Source organism: Dama dama, chromosome 3, assembly GCF_033118175.1.
Source record: "Dama dama isolate Ldn47 chromosome 3, ASM3311817v1, whole genome shotgun sequence".
Lineage (NCBI taxonomy): Eukaryota > Metazoa > Chordata > Mammalia > Artiodactyla > Cervidae > Dama > Dama dama.
In genome coordinates this window covers 47,319,288-47,331,762 of record NC_083683.1, presented here as the reverse complement: position 1 = coordinate 47,331,762, position 12,475 = coordinate 47,319,288, and the positions used below count along the sequence as shown (strand labels likewise).

Here is a 12,475-nt window from a genome sequence, read left to right as displayed (position 1 = left end):
GGCCTGAGATTACAAACAGGAGACCCCAAAGTTGCTATTTGAAGTCTCACCTGTGGGGTAGACGTACCACCCAGGATCATTCCAATTGGGACTCCAGATTGCTGTTAACAAGGGACTGGCCAGTGCTGTTCAAGTCTGGATACAGGCTGTCGGACCAATTCTGTTACTTCTCTCTACTGTTTTTGTGGTGTTTTTTTAATGACTGTATATTAAAATTAAGTCAAATAACCTTCTATTGAAAAATTGAAATTGTTTATTTGTGGTAATGAGAGGTTTCTTTTGTTAACAAATCCTTCAAACCTAAAACGAAAGTAAAACTTTGGGCAAACAAGGAGTAAATTGAAATGTCCAGAATCAGCAAGTTCTTAGAGACTCAAGCAGACTAGTGGTTGCCAGGGGCTGGGAAAAGAGAAATGGAAATGACTGCTAAAGTATGAGGAGTTTCTTTCTAGGGTGATGTAAATGTTCTGAAATTAGATCATGGTGATGGTTGCTGACTCTGAATATACCAAGAACCAGTGAATCGTACATCAAAAGAAGGAATTCTATCGTATGCGAATTATCTCAATTATACTTGTATATGGAGAAGAGCACAAAAGTTTAGTGCTCTCACTGCTGGGACCCCAGGTTCAATCCCTGTTTGGGGAACCAAGATCCCACATGCCATGCTGTGAGGCCAAAAAAAAAACATCAAGCCAAAAAACTCAGATGCTAAAGAAAAAATCAGAATAGGACATAAACATAGCCTGGTGATTTGGTAAATCTCAGGAAGCAGAACTTCTCTAGAATCGTAACAAGAATGTGTCAGTGAATCAAACACGACAATGGCATGAACTACACAGAATTTACCAGAAGTCAAAGAAAACAATAAATAATTTTATAGAAGTGAAATATTTATTTATTGAGTAGAACTGATAAGCATTCTAATATTTATTTGTATTACTCTGTGAAACGATTTTTCTCCACAAATTCAATTCAGAATAATCCTCTTCCTTTATATCTGTTGCAGTTGTATATGGAGCTTGCTACAAATATTCTACTAGACCTCAAAACAAAGAAAAACCAGAGGAAAATGGGCGTAAACAAAGATGTGGGAAATCAGGGCATCAAGCACATTTTGAACAGAACATTGAGTAAAGGATATAAATAAAAGGATATAGGTCACAAAAGATTTTTAAGAAGAGAATGACATTAAACATTTTTTTCTTGGGGAAAAAAATGTAGAGTTTAAGAGTAACTAGAAAGATTAATCCAGTTGTAGATGGGACTAAAAGGAAGAAAGGATAGATATATTAAGTTACTTTTTTTAAGAGAAAATTTTACTAATACAAGCACTAGGAAACAAAGTTTAGAATAGGCACTAGCAGTAGAAACAAAGCAAAAAAGAGAAGCAGTTTTCACCTTGGGAAAACGAACAGGTTTTCAGTTAAAAAAAAAAAATATATATATATATATATATATATATATGTAATTGCATGAAGAAAAAAAAATTCTAGTGGAAATATGTGCCAAAAGGTTAATAGGGTTATCTCTGAAGACCAAAGTTGCAGGGAAATAATTACCTCCTTTAATTTGTCCTCTTTACTTTTATGATAAAAATACATTATTTATAGGGTGAGAAAAACAGAATAGTACCATTATAGAAATTAATAGGACTTTATAACTGATTGGACAAAGGGAAAAAGGAAAAAGATAACTCCAAGGCAATACTAAGATATTAAGCCTACAACTTTGCCTTCAGTGGTCTAAAAATAACACTTGAAAGAATCTAACATATATATATATATACATATATATATATATATAATAAAAACAATGTCTAACAAGGCACTATCTCAGTTAAGTGAAAGACTGCAACAGATAAATTTCAATCTAATTTTTGTGCAATCAACCACACCCTCATTGCTCCTCACAGAATCATACACCAAGCTAGTTTATCAAAGTATTTTCCTATCAAAGATAGTTTCCAGAGGAATTCTTATGCCAAGTAAGAGTGTAAGATTTTTTTCCATATTAAAGGAACAGTAATAATGCCAGCTAATACTTGCTATGTGCAGGCACTTTGCAAATTAATTCACCTATATCCTGTGAAGCAGGCACCATTTTTGACTCCAATGAGAAAACTGAGGCCCAAGGTAACTTGCCCAAAGCCAAAGAGCTGTAGGCAGTGCAGCAAGGATCCACATTGAGATGGTTCTGACTCAAGAGATCATCCTCTTAACCACTCAGTTCAGTTGCTCAATCGTGTCCGACTCTGCGACCCCAAGAACCGCAGCACGCCAGGCTTCCCTGTCCATAACCAACTACCAGAGTTTACCCAAACTCATGTCCATTGAGTTGGTGATGCCATCCAACCATCTCATCTTCTGTCGTCCCCTTCTCTTCCTGCCTTCAATCATTCCCAACATCAGGGTCTTCTCAAATGAGTCAGCTCTTCGAAACAGGTGGCCAAAATACTGGAGTTTCAGCTTCAACATCAGTCCTTCCAATGAATACCCAGGACTGATCTCCTTTAGGATGGACTGGTTGGATCTCCTTGTGGTCCAAGGGACTCTCAAGAGTCTTCTCCAACACCACAGTTCAAAAGCATCAATTCTTCGGTGCTCCACTTTCTTTATAGTCCAACTCTCACATCCATACATGACTACCGGAAAAAGCACAGCCTTGACTAGCCGGACCTTTGTTGACAAAGTAATGTCTCTGCTTTTTAATATGCTGTCTAGGTTGGTCATAACTTTCCTTCCAAGGAGTAAGCGTCTTTTAATTTCATGGCTGTGATCACCCTGCAGTGATTTTGGAGCCCAGAAAAATAAAGGCAGCCACTGTTTCCCCATCTATTTGCCATGAAATGATGGGACTGGATGTCCAAAAATATAAAGTCAGCCACCATTTCCACTGTTTCCCCCTCTATTTGCCATGAAGTGATGGGACCAGATGCCATGATCTTAGTTTTCTGAATGTTGAGCTTTAAGCCAACTTTTTCACTCTCCTCTTTCACTTTCATCAAGAGGCTCTTCAGTTATTCTTCACTTTCTGCCATAAGGGTGGTGTCATCTGCATATCTGAGGTTACTGATATTTCTCCCGGCAATCTTGATTCCAGCTTGTGCTTCATCTAGCCCAGTGTTTCTCATGATGTACTCTGCATATAAGTTAAATAAACAGGGTGACAATATACAGCCGTGACATACTCCTTTTCCTATTTGGAACCAGTCTGTTGTTCCACGTCCAGTTCTAACTGTTGCTTCCTGACCTGCATACAGGTTTCTCAAGAGGCAGGTCAGGTGGTCTGGTATGCCCATCTCTTTCAGAATTTTCCACAGTTTATCGTGATCCACATAGTCAATAAAGCAGAAGTAGATGTTTTTCTGGAACTCTCTTGCTTTTTCGATGATCCAAAGAATGTTGGCAATTTGATCTCTGGTTTCTCTGCCTTTTCTAAAACCAGCTTGAACATCTGGAAGTTCACGGTTCACATATTGCTGAAGCCTGGCTTGGAGAATTTTGAGCATTACTTCACTAGCGTTTGAGATGAGCAAGTTTCAGCATTTTTTAGCACTGCCTTTCTTTGGGATTGGAACGAAAACTGCCATTTTCCAGTCCTGTGGTCACTGCTGAGTGTTCCAAATTTGCTGACATGAGTGCAGCACTTTCACAGCATCATCTTTTAGGATTTGAAATACTAAACTTGACCTTTTAAGAGTCAGTTAATGAGAGTAAGATACACTCAAATTTGTCAGCTATTACAAGACACCACCTGTGTATCAAATGTTAGAAAATACAACATAAATATACACACATCAAGTCGCTCACCTTTACTTTTACACTCCCCCACTTGAAAACATTTAAGATAGTATATATACAAATTCAATTCAGTTCAGTTGCTCAGTCGAGTCCAACTCTTTGTGAACCCATGGACTATAGTGAGGCTGAATTTCTTCTCAAAAAAAGAATGCAATGCCAGGATTTAAGTAAAAATAAACCAGTCACTTAATCATGTCCACAAAAGGAATACAATTTATGCAATCAAAAGGTAAGTTCTCCACCTTCAAAGGTATTGGAAATATACTATATCTTGCTCTGAGTGGAGGTTATGTATAAATAAAATGCAAAAAACAATTGTGCTACACACCTCAAACTTGAGTGCTTTATGTTGCTGCTATTGTTGATTAGTTGCCAAGTCCTTTCTGACTCTTCTGCGACCCCATGGACTGTAGCCTGCCACGTTCCTCTGTCCATGAGATTTTCCAGGCAAGAATCCTGGAATAGGTTGCCATTTCCTTCTCCAGGGGATCTTCCTGACCCAGGGACTGAACCCACGTCTCCTGCATTGGCAGGTGGATTCTTTACTACTGAGCCACCAGGGAAGCGCATGCTTTATGTTATACCTCAATAAAGATTTAAAAATTTTTTTTAAAAAGGCAAGAGCTCTAGGCTCCAAACAAAACAAGAAAAGTATTCGCAGCACATGGCACACAGCTTTGATAGATGAGAAAATCAAAATAAAATAGGAGCAAAAAGAATCAACAGAGAATTTTTAAGTCAATTCTTCAATTTCACAAGAAGAACAAAGACCAACAGGCATAAGAAGTTCAACTTCACTAACTGAAGAAATGTAAATTCAGAAAATAGGACTCCCACTGTCTTGCTCACCAGTCTATCCCTAGTATCTGACAAACAGTATTTCCTGAAATAAAAGTATTTGTTGTTAGTGAGGATGGAGAGAAAAGAACCGTCTTCCACAGTGCTGGAAACAATGTATGCTGATACAATCTTTCAGTAGAGCAAAGGGATACAACAAAAATCTTTTAAATGCATACCCTTGGACACAATTCCATCTATAAGAACTTATAAAACAGTCATGTGTACCAGACTATTTTATATAAATTATTTATAATACAGTAAACTATAAACAACCCAAACATCACCAATCAAAAGCTGGTAAAATAAATTATAGCAACTACTCAAATACTATGTGGCCATTTAAAATAACAAGAAATGCCCTATAAATACTGTTAAGTGATAAAAGGCAACTGCATAAGAGTAGTATAGTAACAAGTGATTTTTATAGAAATACATAAATGCTGGTACTACAGGCACAAAACAATGAAGTGTTTATCAAAAGTTACTTCTGGAGGATGGGATTACAGAGGAGCTTTTACTTTCTACATTACACATGCTTGTATTGTTTTAATTTTTACCACAAGCATTTATTACCTTTGTAATTAGAAAAAAATTAACAGGAAAAATGTATGAGCACTTCACAGGACATACTTCATATCAATGCCATGATGTACTAAATCCCCTTAAATTTGAATTTGGACTTACCAGAACTAAACCCTTAGAATTAACATCCTACAGGAGTCATATTTTTCATCCATTAATTCCAGAATGTTCCTAAAATCAGTTCTCTAAAGAGGATCAATAAACCCAAATTTAAAGAATCACTGGATTCTCAAAAACATAATGAAATCCAAAAGAGTATCTCTATATTGGATAATTACCAGATCATTCATTCAAGCAGTAAGTTTACTGAAGGTGCTTTAGAGGATACACAGAAAAGTGAGTCTCTGTCCTTGCTAAGATAAACACATAGAAAATAAGATGTAATTTAAAAGGTAAAGCAGGGGAAACACACCCAAACACATTGTTGTTTAGTCACTGAATCAGGTCCGACTCTTTCCTGATCCCATGGACTGTAGCCCGCCAGGCTCCGCTGTTCATGAGATTTCCCAGGCAAGAATACTGGAGTGGGTTGTCATTTCCTTCTCCAGGGGATCCTCCTGACCCAGGGACTGAAACCACATCTCCTGCATTGGCAGGTGGATTCCTTACCACTGAGCCATCAGGGAAGCCCATACATACATACACACACACAAACACACATATATATATACACACACATACACATGCATAGAGTGGACAAATTGATTTGAGATGTATTTCACCTTGGATTTCAAATCTTTACCATAATAAAAGAAAAGAAATACAGAAAACTTTTAGAATGGGCAAGACAGCAATAGACTTCCTCTTCAAATACCATTTTTTTATCCACTACTTTCTATTCTAGAGCTATCAGACAGACCCAATAAATGCTTTTCTCTCTTAAGAAGAATGTGTTCCTGGTAATCAGAGGAGGTAGAGTGGGTAAAGAGAGGAGACAGCCAAAATGACTGAATAATCAACAAAAATTGGGAATATTTAATCCACAAATCTAAAGGGCTTCCTGTACAATTATTCCCAATCATAAGTCCACTAATATCTTGCCTCCCAATTTATTTTCCTATGGCATAAAAAAGAGATTTCAAACCCTATTATCCTAAGGGTAAGTCTGAAACACCTTACCTCAAAACATAACCTTTTCTTAAATAATGAAATATTTGACTCATAAATCCATATGAAGTGTTCATCAAGTTCAACCCTATTATCTTGTGATTTTATTAAACAAATATATTCTTACCTGCAATTGGAATATCACTATGCACTTGCTTCCAAGTCATTTACAATAATGTTAAATAGGACCATTTCAGGTAGCAAAACTGAAAATAGCATTATTTACAATTCTGTCCAGAAAAAAAAAATCCCTTTATTACTATTATTTTCTATTTCTCATCTTAAAAGTCAAAAAGTCATCACCCAGTCATCACATAATGTACCTTCCCCTTCCAACCAGACACTGATTGGACTCTTTTCAAAGATTTTTAGAAAATGTAAATGACTAACATTCACTTGTTTTCCTGTGCCCGTATTATTAACCAGTTCAAAAGTTACATTTAAATTAAGCATAGTTTCCCCTTTAATGCTACTCTCCCAAATCAAAAATGTTAACTCTAAGTGTTCAATGATCTATTTTATTAGAGAATCCACCTACTCTAAGAATGCACTAAAGCTAAACAAGTAGCTAGACACTAAACAGGAAAATCAAAAGGCTGGATTCAGAATAGCAGTGTGATATATGAGGAGATCAACACTAAATTCTAAACTTCAAACCCCAGTTCAGCAGCAAAGATCAACCACAAAAGAAATATGAAGTTGAAATTAACCACAAAAGAATTATACCATATAAAAAAAATTGTACTTACATTTCGATGGAACTGTGTAAAGGACTGAATCATGTAGAATCGATGCATGTATACTATAGCAGTGTTGATAGTCAATTGTGAGCTAAAATGTTCAAGTTAAGGTCCCAAAACAGACAGTACAATCCCCCAAAAAACAATCTTTATATCCTCCCAAAAGGACCATGCAGCCAAGCACAGTAGATGCTCTTAAATGAAAATCATACTTACCTCTTTGGGGTGTGGAGAAAGGGAATTCTCTACCCTGTTGGTGGGAATGTAAACTGATGCTGCCACTATGAAAAACAGTATGGAAGCTCCACAAAAAACTAAAAACAGAGTTGCCATATGATCAAGCAATCCCACTCCTTAGGCATATATTCAGAGAAAATTCTTCTAATTCAAAAAGACACAGGCACCCTAATGTTCACAGCAGCACTATTTACAAAAGCCAAGGTATGGCAACAACCTGAAGGTCCATGGCCAGACGAATGGATAAAGATGTGGTATATATACACTACGGAGTATCACTTAGCCATAAAAAAGAATGAAATAATGCCCTTTGTAGCAACAAGGATGGACCTAGAGATTATCATACTTAGTGAAGTCAGAAAGAGAAAGACAAATACCTTCTATGTGGAACCTAAAATGACACAAATGAACTTATTTATGAAACAGAAAAAGACTCACAGACATAGAAAACAAACTATGGTTACCAAAGAAGAAAGAGGGCAGGAGAGGATAAATTAGGAGTCTGGTATTAGCATACAAACAACTATATATACATATATATATAAGCAAAGAGATAACACCATAGAGAACTATATTCAATATCCTGTAAAAAACCATAATGGAAAAGAACATTTATATATACGTATAACTAAATCACTTTGCTGTACACCAGAAACTAACACAATGTTGGAAATCAATAATTGTAATTCTTCAATTTTAAAAAAAGATATCATACTTGCCTCTCAGAATTAAAAAGCAAATCTGTTTTCATCAAACTATTGACACTTACCACAAGGCCTTATATGAAACAGGTATTCACTATAAACTTGCTGAATAAATAAACAAGGTCTCAGTATGTGTGGATCAAGAAGGACTACAAACGAAACTATTTAAGACCGAAACCTGTCACCTGTCTACTGAAAAATCCTGCCAAGGTGATCCATTAGCACAGAGTATCTCTTCACACTGATTTACAACACCCTTCCCTGACGTGTCCTCTAGGTATGCTTCTGCTTATCTCATCTTCTCAAGCCCTCCCTGATCTGCCCCCTAGGTTGTTGTTCAGTTGTGTCCAATCTTTGCCACCCCATGAGCTGCAGCACACCAGCCTTCCCTGTCTTTCACCATCTCCCGGAGCTTGCTCACACTCATGTCCATTGAGTCAGTGATGCCATCCAACCATCTCATCCTCTCTCATCCCCTTCTCCTCCTGCCTTCAATCTTTCCCAGCATCAGGGTCTTTTCAAATGCCAGTTCTTCACATCAGGTGACCAAAGTATTGGGGCTTCAGCTTCAGCACCAGTCCTTCTAATGAAAATTCAGGATTGATTTCCTCCTAGGTATGTTTTCACTAATCTCCTCATCTTCTAAGCTCCAGCAATTAACTTTTCAGTTCTACTTCCCTCTGGCAACCAAACCTTCTCATAAGGTGATCCCTGGGAGCAGAAACACTTTGGTATTTAATGAATTATTTGATATTCATTGGAAAGAAAAACTTTGATCTTAATTTTTAACACAATTTTTAAAGATTATGCTCCATTTCCAATTTCTACAAAATACTGGCTATATTCCTCCTTTTGTAAAATACATCCTTGTAGTCTCTCTCACACCCAGTAGTTTGTACCTCCCACTCCCCCACCCTTACATTGCCCCCTCTCCTCTCCCCACAGCTAACCATTAGTTTGTTCTCTGTATCTGTGAGTCTACCTTTTTGTTTCCACCAGTTGTATTCCTTAGGTTTCACATGTAAATAATATATATTTGTCTTTTTCTTTCTGACTTATTTCACTGAGTATGATAACCTCTAGGTCACATTGATGTAAACAGCATTACTTCATACTTTTTATAGCTAAATAGTATTCCGTTGTCTATATATACCACCTATTCTTTACCCATTCATCTGTCCACGAACATTCAGTTTGCTACCCTATCGTGGCAACTATAAGCAATGCTGCTATGAACAATCGGGTGCTCATATCTTTACAAATTAGTGTCTTTGTTTTTTCAGATATGTACCTAGGTGTGGAATTGCTGGGTCATATAGTAATTCAATTTTTAGATTTTTGAGAAACCTCTATTTGGTTTTCTACAATGATTGCACCAATATACACTATCACCAACACTGTCCAAGGGTTCTTTTGAAAAGGAAAATTTCTGAATGCCTTACTTAAAAAGACCTCAGAAAACAATGTGGGATATACAGAGATGGGGGCTTCCCAGGTGGCCCTAGTGGTAAAGAAACCACCTGTCAATGCAGGAGATGCAATAGACACAGGAACCACCCCTGGGTCAGGAAGATTCTCCCCCTCCCCACTACCCGTAGGAAATAGCACCCCTCTCCAGTTTTCTTGCCTGGAAAATTTTATGGGCAGAGGAGCCTAGCAGGCTACAGTCCATGGGTCCACAAAGAGTGGAACACGACTGAGCAGAGATGAGACGGTACCACAATAATACACACATAATAAGAAAAATACTAGGATGCACGAAAACAGAATTCAAAAAAAAATTTTTTAACTCAGTACTGACTAGGTGCTTGGGAAACAAACTTAATATGGGCACCAAAGACACCTTTTTTCAAGTGAGGACAGCCTTAAGACACATACAGCCAGCAACACATTTAAATGGAAGTTGCACCCAAAAACAAATTTTTACTTCCTAAGTGGAAAGCTTTCAACTTCAAAACTCTACAGCTTTATCTGCTACAAAGTGAGTAGGTTTTCTGACCAAAACACTTAAAGGGGAAAAAAAAAACCACTAAACTTTTTAAATATGAGAAAAACAAATATACACTAGCATTTTGAGTAACTTAAAACCCCAGTATTTATAAAAGATTTTTCAGAACATTAGATCTGTAAGTCTACATGCCTACAAACTAAACTGACATCGATTCTTCCTCTGAAATACTATAAAACTCTTAACAGTAACTACTTTTTGAACATTAAGTGCCAAATATTGTGCTGGGCATAGAAATCAAATTCAAGAGGCATCTTTCCATTTTATAAACCAGTCTTAAACAACCAGTAAGTGGAAAGAATTGTTTTTAAGCCAAAGCTGGGGTATTAATTCTAGGCCACCTTTTAATAAGACCTTCAGGTACTGAAATTTCTCAATACTCTCTTTACACAGTTAAGTTTAAGAAGGCAGCCATCAACAGTGAAACCTCCACTAGACACTTTGGGCACAACACAAAAGCAGAATCTCAAAGTCACCAGAACAGGAGATCACAACACACCGAAATGGGACTCCTACTACTTTAAAATGTAAAGCTGAAGGATACGCATTCCCACCAAGGCTGGTGGCACGGGTGAGCGAGCGGGAAATTAACTCCGCCTCGCTTCCCTCTCGCGAACACTTAACTTTTGCCCATCGTAGGCTCTCCTAACTAGACACTCAGTCCCTGCCCACCCTCTTCCCTTCTTGTCTAACAGACCTTGAAGACTGGAAGCAGAGCAGGGCGGGACCGACTCCAAGGCCGAAGGCCTAGGCCGCAAGGATACACGTTAAGACGTTGGCCCATGTCCTGGAGCAGATTGGCCGCCTGCTGGCGATTAGAAAGTTCTTTATCTGGATCCAAGCCAAAACGACGAGACGGGCTATTTTCCAGTTGTTCTCGAGTAAAATACCACCGTTTATTGTTGTTCTTCCTCTCTCCCTCCATAGTGCTTCAACCAGAAGGCAGCGGCGGCGGCTGCAAGCACTTCTCAGCGTCACCTAAGCGGCGACACACATCCGCTGTGCGGGGGCAACTGCGACGTGACGAACTTCCGCAAAGGCCGGACGGCTAGGTTGTGACACGCTTCCGGGGAGGACGTGCTAGTTAAAGGATTTACTTCCGGAATGGACCCCTGGCCAGCCTGTAGCAGAGTTGACAGCCAGTAGACGATCAGAAAAACCTTGGTTCTAGGATGCAGGCGCCAGTCATGTGACACTGGAGAGGCAAGGTGGGGTTAGGCATTCGCGTTAAAAAAAAAAATGTCTCCTCTCGCGAGAACTATTTTGAGCCTTCGCGCCCTGAGCGAGGGGCCGAGGTAAAGGCTGTGGGTGGATAAAGCTTCCGCCCTCGCGCCGCACGGCGGTTCCTCGGAGAATTTCGCTTGTGACGGAGGTGGCTGTACAAAATGAGGCAGACAGAGAACTTGACAGAGAAAATGGGTAAGAGTGTCAAAGACGAAAAAAAAAAATCAAAGCGAGTAGCGCTATCGTATATCGTAACATAAAGCAACCGGAAAGCTCTTGAATTCGTTGGTAGCAGTATAAATTACCCATTTGAAAAGCTACAACGCGTAGCTAAATCCTCGAAAACACTAATGATTCGCCATGCTGAACCAATTTAAAGGAATAAAATGAATAATTTCATTTTATCAATAATTTAGTGCTTACCACATCGCTGACTCTTAACTACACTATTCGGTCGGCACAACCCGAAAAAGTGGTACTATCTTAACCCCATTGTATGAGCGGATGAACTAAAACTGCTCCTTCCGTGTGGAAAACTTCCACTACCATCCTGCGCATGCATAGATTTTTAAATTCCTGTCCACTGTCAAGCTATATCCCCGCTCCAAGCTTGAGGGCTGTTTGTTCCTAGAAGATACATAACTTCTCTGTGCCTGTTATAAATGGTATATAGTACATACGTTTTAGGTTCTGAAAAGGATTAAGCGATTTGATAAGTTACAAGCAGTTATAGTAGTACCTGGCACATAGAAAACATTCAGTAGGTTTCCTCATAATATTTATTACATTATGTGAAGTTGAGGGTAGGAACAATACCATCTATGCTTTTGTATCCTTAGGCTACCTACTGTCGTCCTGGCCTTAGTAAATGAGTGTTTGTCAAACAAATAGTCACTACAACCTATAATAAAGAAACGGAGGCTTGGGAGATTAGGTAGTTTGCCCTACACTACACCACTTGTAAATGTAGATTTTAAAATCAAGTATAGGGGGGATCGGGATTGGGAATACATGTAAATCCATGGCTGATTCATATCAATGTATGACAAAACCCACTGGAAAAAAAAAAATAAAAAAAAATCATAAAAAATAAAATAAAATAAAGTATAATTTCATTGTTCTTGCTTTCCTGGAACAGTCAACTCACCTTGATTATATTTGAGTAATATTAGAACCTTTTGTCTTTTATAAAAAATATTTTGAGTTTTGTCATTTCTAGACATGGCTTTT

General features: G+C 38.1%; 1 protein-coding gene across 2 annotated transcripts in view; it reads right to left on the bottom strand.

Moving 5' to 3' along the window:
• Positions 1-11,089, bottom strand: part of CCNT1 (cyclin T1) — a 40,243-nt gene extending 29,154 nt beyond the window's left edge. For both annotated transcript variants that reach the window (XM_061129003.1, XM_061129013.1), the window contains exons 1-2: positions 10,786-11,089; positions 7,082-7,163 (exon numbers count right to left, since the gene is read on the bottom strand). In XM_061129003.1, the coding sequence (XP_060984986.1) occupies positions 7,082-7,163; positions 10,786-10,946 (243 nt within the window). In that variant the 5' untranslated portion in view covers positions 10,947-11,089. The remainder of the gene's footprint in view (positions 1-7,081; positions 7,164-10,785) is intronic.
• Between the last annotated feature and the right edge of the window lie 1,386 nt (positions 11,090-12,475).